At 32.0% G+C, this 17,982-nt stretch overlaps 4 protein-coding genes across 4 annotated transcripts; 1 reads left to right on the forward strand and 3 right to left on the reverse strand.

Annotated features, from left to right (window-relative positions):
• The first annotated feature begins 49 nt into the window (after positions 1-49).
• Positions 50-3,108, forward strand: LOC101252146 (extradiol ring-cleavage dioxygenase). The gene is made up of 3 exons (XM_004251229.5): positions 50-492; positions 1,704-2,071; positions 2,800-3,108. The coding sequence occupies exons 1-3, from the start codon at positions 133-135 to the stop codon at positions 2,999-3,001; spliced, it is 930 nt and encodes a 309-aa protein (XP_004251277.2). The 5' UTR covers positions 50-132; the 3' UTR covers positions 3,002-3,108.
• LOC101264290 (protein NRT1/ PTR FAMILY 2.7-like) lies at positions 3,099-6,008 on the reverse strand. The gene is made up of 4 exons (XM_026028185.2): positions 5,775-6,008; positions 5,340-5,557; positions 4,078-4,607; positions 3,099-3,992 (listed from the first exon to the last, which is right to left on the reverse strand). Exons 1-4 carry the CDS (start codon positions 5,902-5,904, stop codon positions 3,158-3,160), a joined length of 1,713 nt encoding a protein of 570 aa, XP_025883970.2. The 5' UTR covers positions 5,905-6,008; the 3' UTR covers positions 3,099-3,157.
• Positions 6,009-8,064: 2,056 nt separating this feature from the next.
• Positions 8,065-10,715, reverse strand: LOC101252459 (protein NRT1/ PTR FAMILY 2.7-like). Its single transcript, XM_004251230.5, has 4 exons — positions 10,472-10,715; positions 9,901-10,118; positions 9,148-9,677; positions 8,065-9,059 (listed from the first exon to the last, which is right to left on the reverse strand). The coding sequence occupies exons 1-4, from the start codon at positions 10,566-10,568 to the stop codon at positions 8,225-8,227; spliced, it is 1,680 nt and encodes a 559-aa protein (XP_004251278.1). The 5' UTR covers positions 10,569-10,715; the 3' UTR covers positions 8,065-8,224.
• Positions 10,716-13,906: 3,191 nt separating this feature from the next.
• LOC101264591 (protein NRT1/ PTR FAMILY 2.7-like) lies at positions 13,907-16,811 on the reverse strand. The gene is made up of 4 exons (XM_004251398.5): positions 16,592-16,811; positions 16,276-16,493; positions 15,185-15,717; positions 13,907-14,866 (listed from the first exon to the last, which is right to left on the reverse strand). Exons 1-4 carry the CDS (start codon positions 16,671-16,673, stop codon positions 14,050-14,052), a joined length of 1,650 nt encoding a protein of 549 aa, XP_004251446.2. The 5' UTR covers positions 16,674-16,811; the 3' UTR covers positions 13,907-14,049.
• Between the last annotated feature and the right edge of the window lie 1,171 nt (positions 16,812-17,982).

The raw sequence follows: 17,982 nt of genomic DNA on the forward strand, positions 1-17,982 counted from the left end.
TATAGAAAATATTGAAATGGCAACTATTAATTATTAAAGTAGGTGATTGAAAATAATAATATTATTTATTTATTTGGTTGGTGAACGCGTTAAAAATAAAATAAAATAAAATAAACTAGAAGAGAAAAAAAAATGGGAATTTGTAAAACATCATATCCAATAAATAGTCCATTAAATGAAGAAGATTTGGATTCAAAATTGAATATAGAAATTGAAGAAATTAGGGTTTTGAATATGTCTTGCCCAGCGATTTCGCCTGTGAAAGAAACTTTTTTCATCTCTCATGGCTCTCCTACACTTTCCATTGATGAATCTTTGCCTGCAAGAAATTTTTTGAAAAGTTTCAAACAAAAATTTTTGATGAATCAAAAACCTAATTCAATTTTAGTGATTTCTGCTCATTGGGAGACTTCAGAACCAACTGTTAATTCTATTCGAGGAAGAAATGATACTATTCATGATTTCTATGGATTTCCCAAATCCATGTATCAGGTTAGTGTTTTTTTTGTTGATAATATTTAGATGATATATAATTCTACATATTTTATATAGTTGCATAGTTGTTTGGCTTGATATGATCTATTAATCCCTTATATACGGTAGAGGCAGAGTCAGGATTAGGAGTTCGGGGTTTTAAATTTTTTAGTACATAGATCTTATATACCTTTTTAAGAAGAGGCGAAGTCAGTATTAGGAGTTTGGGGTTGTAAATTTGATGACGGAAGATTGATAGTGGGTTTGAACTTACAACACTAGTGTGAAAGGCATTTTCACCGCCCGTTACTTATCGCTAAGTTGTCAATAACTATTGTTAGGGGATTCATAAGTTAATATATGTTTATTTAGTTTTCTAATATAAATACAGAGTCTACGGAAAAGTTAGTGGGTTTTGGACCCCCACGTAGCTCCGCCTCTGTATCTAAGATGTAGGGGTTAAAAAGGAATAATCTAACAGATTGATTGTAGCTGAAATCATCTTTGATTTGCATGTCTCGTGCCTTGATTTCTTATGTCTTGATTAAGTTTCGTTGGTTAGTGGAGCTGGATGGTTTTGTGACATGTTGAAGTAAGTTTCTATAGTTAGAGTTTCGAGATCCTACGTTCTTTGATACTCCCTCCGATTCACAAAGAAAGAATGACCTAGTTTGACTTGGCACGGAATTTAAGAAAATAAAGAAAACTTTTGATCATGTGGTCCCAAATTAAAGTTATGTCAAATGTATAAAATTGCCCTTTAATCTTGTGGCCTTAAACATGCCAAGTGGAAAGTTATTACCAAAAAAAGAAAGAGGTCATTCTTTTTGAAACATACTAAAAAGGAAAAGAGATAATTTTTTTTGAAATGAAACGGAGGGAGTATTTATTATGACCTGTTTGTGTTTGAGTTTAGAGATTCTTGTTTCCTTTAGCCTAACCGTTGGGAAATAAAATGAAGCAACTTTTTTGGGTGTACTTTGTCTATTATGCTACAAAACTGTGATAGAGTGTGAAGTCGATTAGTTTGTTGCATTATTTTTGTAATCGAGCTAGTAGGATACGTTTTTTTTTCCGAAGCACATAACTAGGACTTACATCCCTTTTAAGAAGTTCCCTGCTTTTCTTGCAACTGCGTGATAAGCATGAAATGGTAACTCCATCTAATCAGGTTGCGATTTAAAAACTTACCAATTCCTTATGCAATTTCTCTCATTTCCGATCTTCAGCTCAAGTACCCTGCACCAGGATCTCCAGAATTGGCAAAAAGGGTGAAGGATGTTCTCATGGCCTCTGGGTTCCCGATAGTGCACGAGGACAAAAAACGTGGTCTGGATCATGGTGCATGGGTCCCTCTCATGCTCATGTATCCAGAAGCGGACATTCCAGTCTGCCAACTTTCGGTTCAACCCAATAGGGATGGTACTTATCATTACAACTTGGGAAAAGCATTGGCTTCCCTCAAGGATGAAGGTGTCCTCATTATTGGTTCTGGATCTGCCACTCACAACTTAAGGGCTCTCGGTCCATCCAAGAATGTTTCTTCGTGGGCTCTAGAGTTTGATAACTGGCTTAAGGACGCCCTTCTTAGCGGAAGGTACATTCTTATTATCCACTTTTTGTGTCTATGCTTAGCTGGTGAATCGAAGACTTAGGTTTTTAAAAGGTCATTTAATTCAAGTCTGTCATAGTTCGATAAAAGTACTACGTTTAGAGAAGCACTGCAAAGGTCAGTTAAAACGATAGTGTCTTTCTATATGTACTTGAATGATGTAGAATGTGAATACAAAAACGATAACCTACTTCTCACGAGGCTCGACCTTAACCCTACTTAACGTAGAATGTGAGTGTTACTTCAAAATCATCTTTGGAATGTCCAACAGAAATAATCAGGTTTTATTTATCCATTGTGAAGCTTACGGAGACATGCTCCTGCTTTCTTTGCTCATCTTTGTCCTTTTCTCTATGTTCCATGATTCTTGCCTTGTAAAATTTCGTTAGTACTGTACTAATAGCACAAGTTCATGGTTCCAAGCATAAGGATTCTCAAGTAAATAAGAAGTTTCTTATTCTCCTGCGTATACCGGAGTGATTTTATTCATTATTGCGCTAATTTTTAAATGAAATGTACTATAATACAGTTTCCGTCTTTCTCTTTTAATACATATTTAGTGGATTTTTTAACACATATACGAGGTTTGAGTCAAAGCTACTAGGTTTTTCTGAACCTCAATATTCAAGCCTACGTCCGTCCATGTAGGCGTTGTAATTAGTATACAAGTAACTTTGAGATTTTCAGCTGATGTAGTAGCTAATTCTGTGTAGGCATCAAGATGTCAATAACTATGACATGAAGGCGCCGCATGCAAAAGTTGCCCACCCATGGCCCGAGCACATCTATCCGTTACATGTAGCACTTGGTGCTGCTGGTGAAGGCGTTAACGGAGAACTTATTCACCACAGCTGGGATCTTGGTGCACTATCTTATGCTTCCTACAGGTTTCCTTGCCTAAATAGGTCTTCATAGATGAATGTTTGTGTGTATTTATAATTTCTGATTGTGTTATATGTTGTATAAACTTATCTAAAGTGAATTTGTTATTATATAGAATAAAATATAAAGATTTTGATGGATATACATGCTTCTTATTTCTTAAAAGATTATACATTAACAAGTAGTACATCATTTACTTGGCACATTATTTGGCTTGTTTTCCATATTTTTGTACTTGTAAAAGAATGCAACAACTAGGAAATAAATGAAATTTACTGATCCCAGGGTACAACAAAGCCAGAATACATTGTCCATTCTCCCATCATTGATATTATCAGGCAACCATCCTGTTTCTCTTTGAACAACATCAATCAACACATTCCCTAGATAAAACGCGATACCAATAAACAGCGAAACCATTGCAGTTGAGGTATTCTTCAAGGATGTTGGAAATTCTTGGTAGTAAAACGCGATATGTCCTGGAAAATGGAATCCTTCTCCAATTCCATTTAGAGCTAGTTGTGGTAGTAGCCAGAAGACAGACATTGGGACGATAGCATCCTTTTGTCCTTGGAGATGGTGTGATTTAGCTACCCTTAGTCGTCTAGACTCAACCAACGCGGATACAGCCATGCATGCTATAGTTAGTGCATGGCCTATGCCAACGCGTTGAAGAGGAGTGAGAGTAAACTTTGTGTACTTAGATAGGAAGGGGTTTAGTATTCGGTCAATGATGGATATGGCTATACAAGTGAATAACAATATGAAGACTAACATAGAACCTGCTGGGATCTCGAAATGAGGTCCAATATGGCGATTCATTTTAAGAGCCTGCAGCGTTAACAGACTCAACTGCATTACCAGTTGTGTCGATATTAGTAAACCACTAGCCCATAGAGGGAAAAGTTTGATCAAACTTTTCAAATCTTCTACTTGCTGCACTGTGCATAATCTCCATGGATTACTAATCGATCCGTCTGGTTTAGTATCTCCCTCTGTGATAAAAGCTGCACAATTCAAAAACCTGTACAACCAGATTTGTTTGTATATCAGCTAATCATATATATTAACAGAGAAAACAGGGGGAAAGAGACGTTTTAGACGTTTACTTGAAGGATTTTGTAGGAATTTGAGAAGTTGTTAGGTGATCATGATAGTAGTGTTGAGTTTGTTCAGAAAGAGGGGCTCTCCATTTCTGTGTAGCAGCTACTACTACGCGTACTAAGTTGACAAAAGGGCTGCCTCCTTGTACCTTAACATGGCGATAGAAACGTTTACCAGCAAGGAAAATTGCTAAGCCAAGGATGTTACAAGCCATAGATATACCAAAACCCCATGCCCAGCTGATATTGTCTTCTACATAGACGATGAACGCGGTGCTTAAAGCCCAGCACAAGTAAAAGATGAAGATGTACCAGTCAAAGAACATTGTTTGATGTTTTAGCTTATCAAATTGGTAAGCTCCCATGGGTGCAACTGTAAAACGCGTACCCCCGACCCCTATAGATGCTAGAGCCAGAGCCACATACAAAAATACATATTGCTTTGTTGTAGGGCTTGTGCAGAGACTGGATCCATCACCACAAGCTAGAGGTCTTAATGCATCAATTACTGCTGTCAATAGTAGAAAGAATATACCCTGCTAATACAAAACAAGAAATCAAAAATATGGTTCTTGTATCCTTAACTTAGTGTTTGTAACACAAAAGTTAACAAAAATACACATGAAGTATCACTATTTTTCCGAGTCTCCTACCAGAACTATCAGGTGTTTGTTTTTTCTACCTAAACTATTACTAACTATTTATCAAAACAGACCTCGAAGGTTGACTAGACTAAATACTTGAATACAATTGCCAAAAGATAGTACATGACAACTTAATTTGCCTATATAAGTTCGTCCTCATGACAACTGATTCATTAATCTCGAAATGTGTTTTGATAAATAGTTGGTGATAGTTCAGGTAGAAATGAAAAATATGGTGCTTGGATCCTTTTTAACACAAAAGCTAACAAAAATACATCTGAAGTATTACTTTTTTGCGGATTTCATATCTGAACTATTAGGTGTTTTCATTTCTTAAACTATCACCAATTATTTATCAAAAAAGACCTCGAAGGTTGACTAAACCAAGTACATGTATACAATCATCAAAAGGCACGTGGCAACTAAATTTGCCCATAAAAGTCCGTCCACGTGACATATGACTCATTAAATTCAAGGTGTGTTTTGATAAATAGTTGTGATTAGTTTAGGTAAGCAACCAAACACATGATAGTTCAGATATGAAACTCGTAAAAACGTAATACTTCAGATGTGTTTTTGATCGTGTATAGTTAGTTACTAACAATGAGAGTTGGTTTTCTATACCAGAGCAGAAATAAGTGAAGAAATCCAAATGACAGTAAAACAGCCAAGATAAGAGTCAGCAATGATCCCACCAACAATGGGAAAAATTGTTGTCAATCCATTGACAACATTGAAAACTTTAGCAGCAGCAATGCTCTTCATGTTGAACTCATTTATCAGAAAAACAATCAGATTGCTAGTCCACCCTCCGGCCGCTAGCGATAACCCCGCCATGGTTGCTGAATTGAACAATCAAAAATTCAAGATTTGAAGTTTATGAGTTACTACATCGATATTAGGTTAAATATACAATAATAACCAAGTCCACAGTCACATGTTATAAGATTGTCGATAGTTAACATGAACTCATTGCTTTCTACTCGAATCATGTATACATATGATTTATTTCAAAATAACAAATTTAAATCCTGAATTCGACTCTTAACGTGAACGTACCGATAATAAATGGGAATGTTATCCAACCACCATTTTTTCTAGTAGAAGAGGACTGCATTGCTACTTCATCAACATGAATTACTGAATTTTCCATTGCTAAGTTGCAAATGAAGTTGAAAGAAAGAAACATATATTATATAGTTTTTACTTGCTATGGTTTCTTATTATTTTTTATTTATTTAAATTTATTTTTTTTATTTTTTTTAGAATATATTATTTGGAGAACATGGCTCTTATCATATTGTTTCTGGATCTAACTAATTGCACAGAAATTCATAAGCTATGAATATGATTGAACATACTCGTTGTACGATGATATGTTTTTCTTTTCGAGAGTCAATTAAACTATTGAAAAGAAAAATATTGAAAATATCTCTAAATCTAGTATAAATTATTAGTATCGTTTCGGAATATTGACAACCTTAAAAATATTTTTATACTTGACTAATTAAATTTAGATACACCCCCGATTAGCAACATGACATAGCAAATTGTCTCAAATTTTTTTTAGGAGCATGAGACTCTTAACAAAAAATCGAGAGAAGTGTTGAAAATACCTCTAAATTTGATGAGAATTTAGGACTGTATTTCGCTCATGCTGCAAAATCGAGGGTGTATGTTAAGTTCTGTTAGTCAAGAAAAAAAAAAGTTTTTAAGACTATCAATAATTCAAGGATATAATTCGCGTCGAGTTTAAAGATATTTTCAATACTTCTCTCAATTTTAAAATATATTTACTTATCACAAGAGACGTTGTAACTTGTAGCAGTACTTATCGTATAAGTAATACACTACACCAAAAATGATCATTAGCGGCAATTAATTCTTAATTATCGCTAAATATGTATTTTTAGTGGCAATTAACACTCTTTGTAAGTGTCCCTAAAACTTTTAGCGACATTGGTTCTAATGGCACTTAACTAATGCCGGTAAAGACTTTAACACTCTTTATTAACGTCAATAATTGATGTCGTTAAAAGTTATTTCTATTATAGTGATATACTAATTTTAATATAAAATTCTGAATTGATTTTATCCGATTTTATTTTTGTATGTCATTCATATATTTTAATTTTATGACCTTTTTATAAATAAAAAAAATTACACATAAAAAATGTAAATAATGTCATTCTCTTATATTTAATTCGTAAACAGTTGAGAGATCTTACTTCCTCTTATTTATTTATTTTAAGAACAAGTTGAATTTAATTAAATGAAGTCCACATACATTAAACGTTAGGCGTACCTAAAGTTTGAATAAATAAAAGGAGTTGAATACGAAAAATACTATAGTATATAAACGTGTGTATGTACTCAATAATATTTGGAGGACTTAGAATTAAACTATACAAAAATAAACAAAAAGTCATCTTAGTTTTACTAATTTCTTCCTAGTTAATGATTGGACAATGATGAAACAATATCAAGTTGGCTATTTTGAAGATTATTTTTTATATCCCTATTACTCGTGAATATTTTCTTTTATATCTGTTCCTATTTATTTATTCATTTTAATAAATAATAACTTTTTTTCTAATATATTCTTATTTAATTCTAGAATATTTCTAATATTACTAAGTTGTAATGTATATTTTTTGGAATCAAAAAATACATTTATTATACTTGGGAAATTGCATAATCTTTTAAGTTAAGGGTAAAATTATAACTAACCTATGATAACAATTGATGTCTTAATATGTGTGTCACTTCTAAAATGGACAAATAAATAGGGACAGAGAAAGTAGAAAATTAATGTCATTTTCTATGTTAGAAAATATTTTATTTTTCTTTGTACCTTGCCCTAATTTTTTATTTTTAAAAAATGAAATTATGTAAATATAACACTTATAAGATTATTCTTTAGATTTTATCTATATATTTCTTGATTGGATAGAGGTAAGCTCGAACTTTACTTAATCATATACAAATTTAGTAGTTTAGTTCAAGATCTATAATATTTCTACTATTTTGAAAAAGATTTTTATACTTTTTCTACAAAATTCAATATTTTTCGAGAAAAAAATAAATTATAAATTATTCCACAAATTACAATTGGTTTTGCAAAAAAAAAAAAACTAAAGAAACATTGTCAATTGTCACTACGCATAAATCAATTCTTAAACAATATATATCATCAACAGGGCCGTGGAGTACTCCTTCATGCTTAATCAATAGGTCTCGCTTCGAGTTTTCTGATACATAATCGAGACGTCATTTAAGATTGGAGTGCTCCTTCATCCTTAACCGATAGATTTCGGTTCGAGTTTCCTGATACAGAATCGAGACGTCATTTAAATCTTAAAGTCCTTACATTCTATATGACAAAGAATGTTAGATGAAAAGCTTACTATTCTTCAAAGAGCTTATCAACACTCGTATACAACTAAAGAAACCACAATACTTATATCATGATGAATATACATGTTTCTTTGAGATATAAACAATGAGTATCATTTACTAGGCGCGATATTTGATTTGTTATCGATATTTTTATACTTGTACAAGGAAGCACACACGACGTAATATATGAAGTTAGCTGATCCCAGGATGCAACAAAGCCAGAAGACGTTGTCCATTCTCCCCTCGTTGATATCGTCTGGTAACCATCCTGATAGTCGTTGAACTAGATCAATCAAAGCGTTCCCCAAATAGTACGCGATACCAATAAACAATGCAACCATTGCAGTCGATGTACTCTTCAAGGACGTTGGAAATTCTTGATAATAAAACGCGATATGTCCTGGAAAATGAAATCCTTCTCCAATCCCATTTAGAGCTAGTTGTGGCACTAGCCAAAACACTGACATTGGAACAATGTCATTGTTTTGGCCTTTGAGTTTGTGTGATCTAGCAAACCTCAATCGTCTAGACTCAACCAGGGCGGAAACAGCCATGCTAATAACAGTTATAACATGGCCTATTCCGATACGTTGAAGAGGGGTGAGAGTGAACCTAGTGTACTTAGCTAGAAAAGGATACAAAAATCGATCAATGATGAATATGGCTATACATGTGAATAGCAAAATGAAGACGGACATAGAACCAGCTGGGATCTCGAAATGAGGTCCAATATGGCGATCCATTTTGAGAGCTTGAAGTATTAACAAGCTCGTTTGTATGACTAGTTGAGTCGATATAAGAAAACCACTAGCCCATAGAGGGAAAAGCTTGATCAAGCTTTTCAAATCTTCTACTTGTTGTACTGTGCATAGTCTCCATGGATTACTAATCGATCCGTCTGGTTTAGTATCTCCCTCAGTAACAAACGCAGCACAATTCAAGAACCTGTACACAAAGACTCGATCAGGTAACCTATTTTGACAGAGTATATACATATAAAAGCAGAGGAAACAGGGGGGGAAAAGACGTTTACTTGAAGGATTTCGTAGGAATTTGAGAAGTTGTTAGGTGATCGTGATGGTAGTGTTGAGTTTGTTCCGAAAGAGGGACTCTCCATTTCTGAATGGCAACAACCATAACACGAGCTAAGTTGACGAAAGGGCTACCACCTTGTTCCTTAACATCGCGATAAAAACGTTTCCCAATGAGGAACATTGCCAAGCCAAGGATGTTGAATGCCATGGAGATACCATAACCCCATGACCAACTCACATTGTCCTCTACATAAACAATAACTGTGGTGCTAATGGCAAAGGACGTGTAGAACGCGAATATGTACCAATCGAAGAAAATTGCTTGATGTTTTGGTTTATCGAATTGATTAGCTCCCATGGGTGCTATTGTATAACGTGTACCCGCGATACCTAGTGATGCTAATGCCAGAGCCATGTATAATACCGCGTATTGGTGTGTTGACGGGCTCGTGCAGAGACTAGATCCATCATCACATGATGGAGGTCTTAGTACATCAATTGCTGATGTTAACAATAGAAGCAATATACCCTGCAAGTCCAATTGAAGAAATCAATATGGGGTTCTTACTTATTTTCCTACTAAGTTGCTCAGACTCTTCACTTTCATGACAAGGGTGCGGTATCTGTACCGAATCTTAAAAAAGTCAGATTATGAAGGATCCGACCTCTAAATTCACATATGTTATTGGACACCAGCACCAGAGTTCGAGCAACTTAGTATGAAACTAATGAGGGAGAGTTTGTTCCTATACCAATGCAGAGATAAGAGATGAAAACCAAATGACAGAAAAACAGCCAAGATAAGAGTCAGCTAAGATTCCACCAACAATGGGGAAAAGTGTGGTGCATCCATTGATCACATTGTAAACTTTAGCTGCTTTGATACTCTTCATGTTGAATTCATCTATCAAATAAACAATCAGGTTGCTTGTCCACCCTCCAGAAGCAAGCGATAAGCCCGCCATGGTTGCTGACGTTATCAATCAAAACGTTCAAGAATAATGTTAATGAATGTCGTAGTGAGAGTAGGGAAAACAAGTTTCATAAGTGACATTCTAAGTTCATTGTCTCCTCGATCATGCCAAAAGATATATAGCTGATAGCAAAGACACAGTTTCATTTCTTGATAAACCCCACAAAACAAGTAGAAAGTTTGATCATGACTCTGACTCAGACCACCCCAGCCCCCTCGTGGATTTTGTCATAGGCATGATGGTGTTGCCCAATACCAAACTTCAAAAATCACTTATTTTCCGAAAAATAACATATTATAAAATCTTGAATTTTGAATTCGACTCTGAATCAAAGGACGAACAAACGTACCTATAATGAAGGGGAATGTTATCCAACCACCGTTCTTTCGACGCGCGGAAGACTTCATTATTGTTGCTTCATCAACATCTCTTACTGTACTTTCCATGGCTAGATGCAAATCAACTTGAAAGTAGAGATGATATTTGTGTCTGTACTTTGTTATGGGGATTTTGAAGTTTAAATAGTAAGCATGATTAGGATTATGTTTCTATTTTAATATATAATAGGTTTGATTGGTCATTTTTCAGTCCTGTCTTTGATAAATAACCATTATTTTAAAGTTTTTCTTGTGCTATTTTTTTAATTATAGAGACTATACTACTTACTCTGTTTCAATTTATTTAACAATTTAATTTGATGCGAATTTTTAAGATATATAAAAAGACTATGTAATGTCTAAAATTATATTTTAAAAGAATAAGAAAAATGTATATTATAAATTGAGATAAGAAAAATCAGCAATTTGTGAATAAATAAAAGGATAGTAAAGAGTTATTTTTCTTATGTGAAATCATTTTTCTCGAAAGAGTCTGTCAAAAATAATTTTTTAAAATATTATAATTTTGTTTTTATGAAAAGTCAACTTGTTTATCTTTTGCGACAAAGAAAGTCAATGATATTGTCCAATTTTCAATTACAAATCATAATAGGACATATAAAATGATTAGAGAAATTAAAGCACCAAATATATTATATATTTGTATAAATACAGTTCACCTAAAATAAAGGGTAGTGAATGCGAAATGCTATCAAATATCAATCAAGTTGCATAATATTTTATATATTTTTATAATTATAGTGTCTGAGTTAAAGTGTGGGCACTTGAGAAATTAAAAAAAAAAAACATCACCTACTTATATTTTTATCAAATTGCATAGTATTTTATTAACATAAAGGAAATTAGTCATAATCCTAAACATATTTTAGTACTTTATCCTTAAGCAATAATTAGAAGAAATCAAGTAGGGTATTTTACAACTAATCCAAGTTTATTAAATGCTGACACCTACTCTAATGATCGGAATTTTTGTATAAGAAAATTCTAGATAATATAACCATATTCTAAATATATTTCTAAGCAACAATGAGAAAATAATCAGATATCAACTTTGGTTCACTTACTAATTAATGAGATTAATTCTAGTAATTATTGACCATGTTTTACACAGAATTTTGCACAACTAATATTAGCTTACTATTCCCAATAGTATATTCAAAAAAAAAACTATAGAGTTACAATTTTATTGATATAAATAGTCTGATAAATAAAATAGGATTTTTCATGTTTGGTGGGAGGTATTAGGTAGTAATTGACTTAATTATTTATTCCACCATTTTTTGTTATAGTAATGAATAAGTTATCTGTTATACATGATGAAATAATTTATTCTGAAATAACTTATTTCAAATCAAACGATTTTAGTATTAAATCTGTATCATGTTGGGCTTGTCAGCACAGGCAATACACACTTAGTATTAATATAAAGCTCAACGAATATTAAAATTCAAAAATTCACGTTTTAAATTGTAACTCTATTCTAAAGAGTTGTTGAATACAAATTACAATTTACAAATATATGCATGTGGACTCTTCAACTAATGTGGCAAAATAATCTTTAACTAATCTGATTTTAAATAATTTCATTCGCCCAAGATTTAACTAATCTGATTTTAAATAATTTCATTCGCCCATAACAATTTTGGTTCTTGTTATAGGTATTTATTCCATTTTCATTCATTTTATGATAAGGATGGCGTCAATAATAGGAATCAACATAAAAGATATTATATTTATCTATGGATCAATAATGAAAACAATCAGCTATTATATACATTTATATGGTAAAGTCGATGAATAAATTGAGAATTTATGTTATATTCAGTTTAAAAAGAATAGATATTTACAAAAAATTAATTAGTGTTGATATAATACGAGAAAAATAGATGAGATATTTGTCAAACATGATGGTACTCAGAGCAATCGTGTGGATCAAATATTGATTCAATTGACTTATCCAACGATTTGGACGTAAAATTTACTAATTTTTCGAAACTAATTTATTGTAATAGTAAAAGTAAATATCTTAGGATTAAAATGTCGTCTTTTTGTTTTCATATTAAAATATAGCTTTTAGTTTCATAATTGACATATGTTAATAGGTGTTACTTAATGTATTTTTTTTAAAAAAAAAAAATCATTTGTTGCAATACACTACCTTAGATATCTTCTTGTAAAAAATTTTATTGACAAATATGAATATTTGAGTATTTCAAATCAAAGATCTAAAAGATAAAAGAAAAAATTGTCAAGTATTGGAAGGAAACAAGTTTTGTTTTTCATCCCAATTTTTCGCAACGCTTTAGGTTTACTTCTTTTGTTAAATCTCGACTTCTTCGTTATGATCTTCTCAGTAATTTATATAGGAGTTATTTTTACATGAAAACTCCCTTAAATCGAAGATAAGAAGTACGAGATCATACATATTCAAGAAAGAAAATCATTAATAACAAGAAGGTTATAAAAATTCTTCAAAATTTTTACGTGAAAACCCCTCAAATCATTTAAATTTTAAGAAAATATCTTGAGTCTTCTGAACCACAACATCATAAAATAATATTTTTAAGACTGTTAATAATTTACGTAAAATTTAAAAATATTTTCAATATTTCTCAATTTTTTTATTTTAGTGGAAGCATCATTGACTCAAGACTTTGCTTTCAAATATTCTCAGAATTTGCAGAGAAATGATTAATGTTTTTCTTTTATCGGTGCGTTTTCAAATTGTTTTGCCCATTAATGATTAAAATCTCTGAATGCTTCCATTCAACGTTCCAGAGAAATCATAAAATACATTTGCAATCGCACTATGATTTTCTTTTTAAATAATCATACGCTTTTTCGAATTTATTTTACTTGTCATTTTTTTTTTCTTTTTACGTATCTCTTAAGAAATATTAATTAAAAAGGTGATTTAATTATATCATCTTTATTTTTTTAATTTAATTTCAATTTAATATTACTTTTCTTGTCACGATAATCTTAATTTAAATATATTAATTCAAATTCACATAATATGTGTAAGACTTACACTACAAAAGAAACGGTAAATTATATGGGAATTAATATGAAAATTTATAAAAAAAAACTTATTTTTTTGCAAAATTTCATATTAATTCTCAGAAAAATAATTTACAGTTTTCTTATAGTGTTATTAAAGAAGGAAGGTTGTGATTCTTTAGAGAAACGGAAGTGATAAATTAAAGAAAATGAATATCGAATTTAACTCAACCCTATTTATCATCAAGTATTTTGTATATGTATAGAACTCAAGTAATATTATAAAAGGCGTAGGCGGTATATGCGTGGTAAAAGATTAAATTAAACAACTTAATAATTATAGAGCGAATTTTCAAACAACTCTCTGAAGAACAAGATAACAAGAATCACACCGAACAAATACACATACTTGCCATAGAGATTGAACATTTTTACATGTACAAAAAACAAGTATATATAACTCAAACTTCAAGTCAATTAAAATTCTGAATCCGTCATTGCATACTCGATCAGAGCCATGCTAGCTAAATCACTTATTGGATGCACCATGATCAACCACTTTGTTCCCAACTTTTCTCTTGTAAAACCAAACACATAGTAAATAATACCCAAAATTCACCATTCCAACCATAGCAAACACCCAATAAAACTTGTCAATTCTCCCCTGATTTATGTCATTAGGTAACCAACTAGTCGTCCTCCGAACAAGATCAATCAGCGCGGTGCTCACATAAAATGAAATCGCGATGACTAACCATGTTAGGGCAGTTGAAACACTCTTCAACGACGTTGGAAATTCTTGATAGTACAAAGATACTTGTCCTGGAAAATGAAATGCCTCACCTATCCCAATAAGAACTAACTGTGGCACGAGCCACAAGACAGAAATCCTGAATCCATCTCTATCTCTGACTTGACTTAGTCTTTTAGACTCTACTAAAACCGCAACTCCCAAGCCAATAAAAGTAAGCACATGCCCAACTCCTATTCGCTTGAAAGGCGTAACATCTTGGCCAATCAATTTTTCCCACGCGGGGAAGAGAAATCTATCGAATATTGTTAGAAAAATCGAGGTGGTGACCAATACAATGACGGGGATTGAACCAGCTGGAATTTGAAAATGAGGCCCTAAATGTCTGTCCATGGCTAAGGCTTGAAGTACAGACAAACTAACTAGGACCGCGATTGGAGTCGAAAGAAATATGCTGGATGAACACAATGGCAGAGTTCTCATTAGACTTTTAAAGTCTTCTACTTCACTTACAGTACAGAGTCTCCATGGTTTCGCGATTGAGTCGTCTTGTTTAACATCTCCTTCACATTTTAACGCTGCACGATTCAAAAACCTGCATCACAAGTAAAGAGATCGATATATATTTATGTAAAAGTTTAATTTGAAAGGACGTGGCATTGACTCTATTCGCCTATTTTCCACCTCTGAAATGATAACAAAGAAAAAAAGCATAGCTCAAAAACTCAAATGAACTATTGTTCTCTCGTCAGTTTCACATTTCAACTATCAGTTGTTTCCTTTTCCTACCTGAACGATGGTCATAGTTCAGATAGGAAAAAGGAATAACCGGTAGTTAAAGTGTGAAACTACCGAAAAAGTAACAGTTCAAATGTGTTTTTGACTATTAACTCGAAAGATAAAGTGAACTCACCCAAAACTTGTTGAAGGTGCATTTGACATGGTTTGATCAACATTGTCACGTGGTCCATAATACCAATTACTCTCATCAAGTTTCCTTTTGCTAATAGTTGCCACAATCACATGAGCCAAACTAGTAAAAGGACTAACTTCAAGTTTAGCATAATGGAAAAATTTACTTCCACATAAGAAAACTACTAAACCAACAAAATTGACAGCTACACATACAAAATACCCAAATTTCCAGCTCACATTGTCTTCTATGTACACAATAACAGTTGCTCCAATAACTGTACCAATGTACATGGTGAAGAAGAACCAATTGAAGAACATGTTTTGATACTTTGAGTCGCGAAATTGGTTCGCGCCAATTGTTGCTATGTTGGTTCTCATTCCACCTAATCCGATGGAGGCTAACGCGATTCCTCCGTATAAGAAGGCAAATTGAAGTTTTGTTGGTGACATACAAATGCCTGGACCATTTGTACATAGTTGTTGAGGTCTCAATGTGTCAATGGTTGATGTTAAAGCTAAGAGAACTATGCCCTGTATGAGTTAAAAGTTAGATGATCACAACTAATTTCATGATGCATTATTAAAAAAAAAAGGGCATTTTTGTAAAATTGGAGTTAATTTTATCGATTGTCATTCAACTTTCAGTTTATTGCACCAAAACTATAAATTCATTCTTTTTGTGATAAAAAAAAATTGAACTATGTCCATATATTATAGGAGAAAAAACAAGAAACTCCAAAAAATTGATAAAATTCTATCCTTGAAAAAAGGGCATTTTTTGTAAAATTGAAGTTAATTTTGTTCGATAGTCATTCAACTTTCAGTATATTGCATGAAATGGGAATTGATTGCGTAAACTAAATAACTCAATACTATAAAAAAAATGTAAATTACATGAAAATTAGTATAAAAATTCGTAAGAAACTTGTTTTTCTGCAAATTTTTATATTAAGTCCAAAAAAAATCTCTGTATAATTTACAATTTGCTTGTACTGAACCAAGTGCACCACACACTTGAAAGAGATATTATGTAAACAGTTTATCCTAACGTAAGTCGATAAAAGAAAAGTTTGTGATCGAATTACATACCAGTAAAGAGATTAAACAAGAACTCCATACAACAGAGAAACAACCAAAGAATGAATCAGCAAGAATAGCAGCAACAACAGGAACAAAATTGACAGAGCCATTCATAATATTAGAAACTTGAGCTGCATCAATACTATTCATTCCAAATTCCTCTATTAAGTAAACTGTCAAATTATTCATCCAACCTGCTGCTGCTATGTTCAATCCCGCTGTCGTTGCTACAAATTTATTCGAAAACATAATTAAGTAAAATGAAATAACTGTAACGCTTTTTCTAACAGATTAAACTTTTTGAGACGCTGGAGAAAAAAGAGACCTATTATAAAAGGGAATGTAATCCATCCTCCTCGTTTTCCGTGTCCAGCTGAGCTTTTCAAGATTTGTGATTCTCCATCCATATTTTGAAGGGAAAAAAAATGTGAGATGATTTTTTTATAAATGCTCTGTTTCAGTTTATAGAGCTTTTATAGAAAGCTTTGAAAGGTTTGTTCTTGTCATTTTTTTAAAAAAAATTTCACAAACAAATCTTTCCTTTTAAGCAATAAACCAGAAAAAGAGTTTACTTATTCCGTACACTTTTACTTGTTTATTAAAATAAATAATTATTTTTATTTGTCTAATATAAGAAAATTAAGAAATAATTGGAGTGGCTCATCAGGTGTTACGAGACTTGGAAGGCATCGATGTTGGGTTTTTAGTCTTTTTTTTTTTTTATGTGGATAAATAAAAATTTACGATTTTGGGTCTCTTTTTTTTTCCTACATGAGTAAATTTAAACTCAATTTGAACTAGTTCACTTTTGTCTCATCAGGTGCATATGTAAGACTTTCTTTTAGGTCTTATTTTGAAGAATCGCATAAGTTTGATTAGCAGTCATATAAAGAGAAAAGTGAGAGAGGTCAATTTAGAGTCATGTAGCTCCAGATTTTAGGTACTTATTTACCCAAAGTAATCATAATCCTTGTTGAAGGTACTTATTCATTTTCATTACCTTGGTCCATCCTTAATAAAAATAATTGAAAAGGTGGAGACAGTGGAAGCAAATAATATATATAAAAGAATATATTTTAATATTATCTATTTATATAATATAATCTTTTAATAAAATTCGTCTATTAACACTTCTTGAATACATATAACTTCATCACTCGTTGGAGGAAGCCTTAGAATAAGTAGTTAAAAGTTTTGGTTCGATAAATATATGTTTGAAATCACAAATACTAATCGTTTAAATATGCATATAAAAATATCAGTCAATAGAATTTTTTTATTAAGAATTATTTAATTTTAAATTGACTTTTTGGAGCTTGACTTATGAGTTTTAAATTCACATATTTATTAATTACTTTATAAATAATATTTAATGAATTTTTTAAATAAATATAAAATTTAAATTGAAAAATTGAGTTTAATCAAATTCATGATCCAAAATACTATAGCTCTACCCTAGTTTTTTTTTTTTAAAATAGAAGAGTGAATGCATGTAAAATGTTAGCAAGAAACATCACATCATAATGATAAGGGAAAATATTCAAGTACCCCTCAACCTATGTCCGAAATCTCAGAGACACACTTATACTATACTAAGGTCCTATTACCCCCCTGAACTTATTTTATATGTAATTTTCTACTCCTTTTTAGCCTACGTGGCACTAGTTCGAAAAAAAAAGTCAACCATCGTTGGGCCCACAAGATAGTGTCACGTAA

The sequence above is a fragment of the Solanum lycopersicum genome, chromosome 11 (genome assembly GCF_036512215.1).
Source record: "Solanum lycopersicum chromosome 11, SLM_r2.1".
Lineage (NCBI taxonomy): Eukaryota > Viridiplantae > Streptophyta > Magnoliopsida > Solanales > Solanaceae > Solanum > Solanum lycopersicum.

Coding starts and splice junctions, on each gene's coding strand:
- LOC101264290 (XM_026028185.2), bottom strand. CDS start 5,904: ATGTTTCTTTCTTTCAACTTCATTTGCAACTTAGCAATGGAAAATTCA. Junction 5,558..5,774: donor AACATTCCCATTTATTATCG/GTACGTTCACGT, acceptor TGTTCAATTCAG/CAACCATGGCGGGGTTATCG. Junction 3,993..4,077: donor ATTCCTACAAAATCCTTCAA/GTAAACGTCTAA, acceptor CTGGTTGTACAG/GTTTTTGAATTGTGCAGCTT.
- LOC101264591 (XM_004251398.5), bottom strand. CDS start 16,673: ATGGATGGAGAATCACAAATCTTGAAAAGCTCAGCTGGACACGGAAAA. Junction 15,718..16,275: donor CTTGTTTAATCTCTTTACTG/GTATGTAATTCG, acceptor TAACTCATACAG/GGCATAGTTCTCTTAGCTTT. Junction 14,867..15,184: donor GCACCTTCAACAAGTTTTGG/GTGAGTTCACTT, acceptor CTTGTGATGCAG/GTTTTTGAATCGTGCAGCGT.
- LOC101252459 (XM_004251230.5), bottom strand. CDS start 10,568: ATGGAAAGTACAGTAAGAGATGTTGATGAAGCAACAATAATGAAGTCT. Junction 10,119..10,471: donor AACATTCCCCTTCATTATAG/GTACGTTTGTTC, acceptor TGATAACGTCAG/CAACCATGGCGGGCTTATCG. Junction 9,060..9,147: donor ATTCCTACGAAATCCTTCAA/GTAAACGTCTTT, acceptor CTTTGTGTACAG/GTTCTTGAATTGTGCTGCGT.
- LOC101252146 (XM_004251229.5), top strand. CDS start 133: ATGGGAATTTGTAAAACATCATATCCAATAAATAGTCCATTAAATGAA. Junction 493..1,703: donor TTCCCAAATCCATGTATCAG/GTTAGTGTTTTT, acceptor TCCGATCTTCAG/CTCAAGTACCCTGCACCAGG. Junction 2,072..2,799: donor GACGCCCTTCTTAGCGGAAG/GTACATTCTTAT, acceptor AATTCTGTGTAG/GCATCAAGATGTCAATAACT.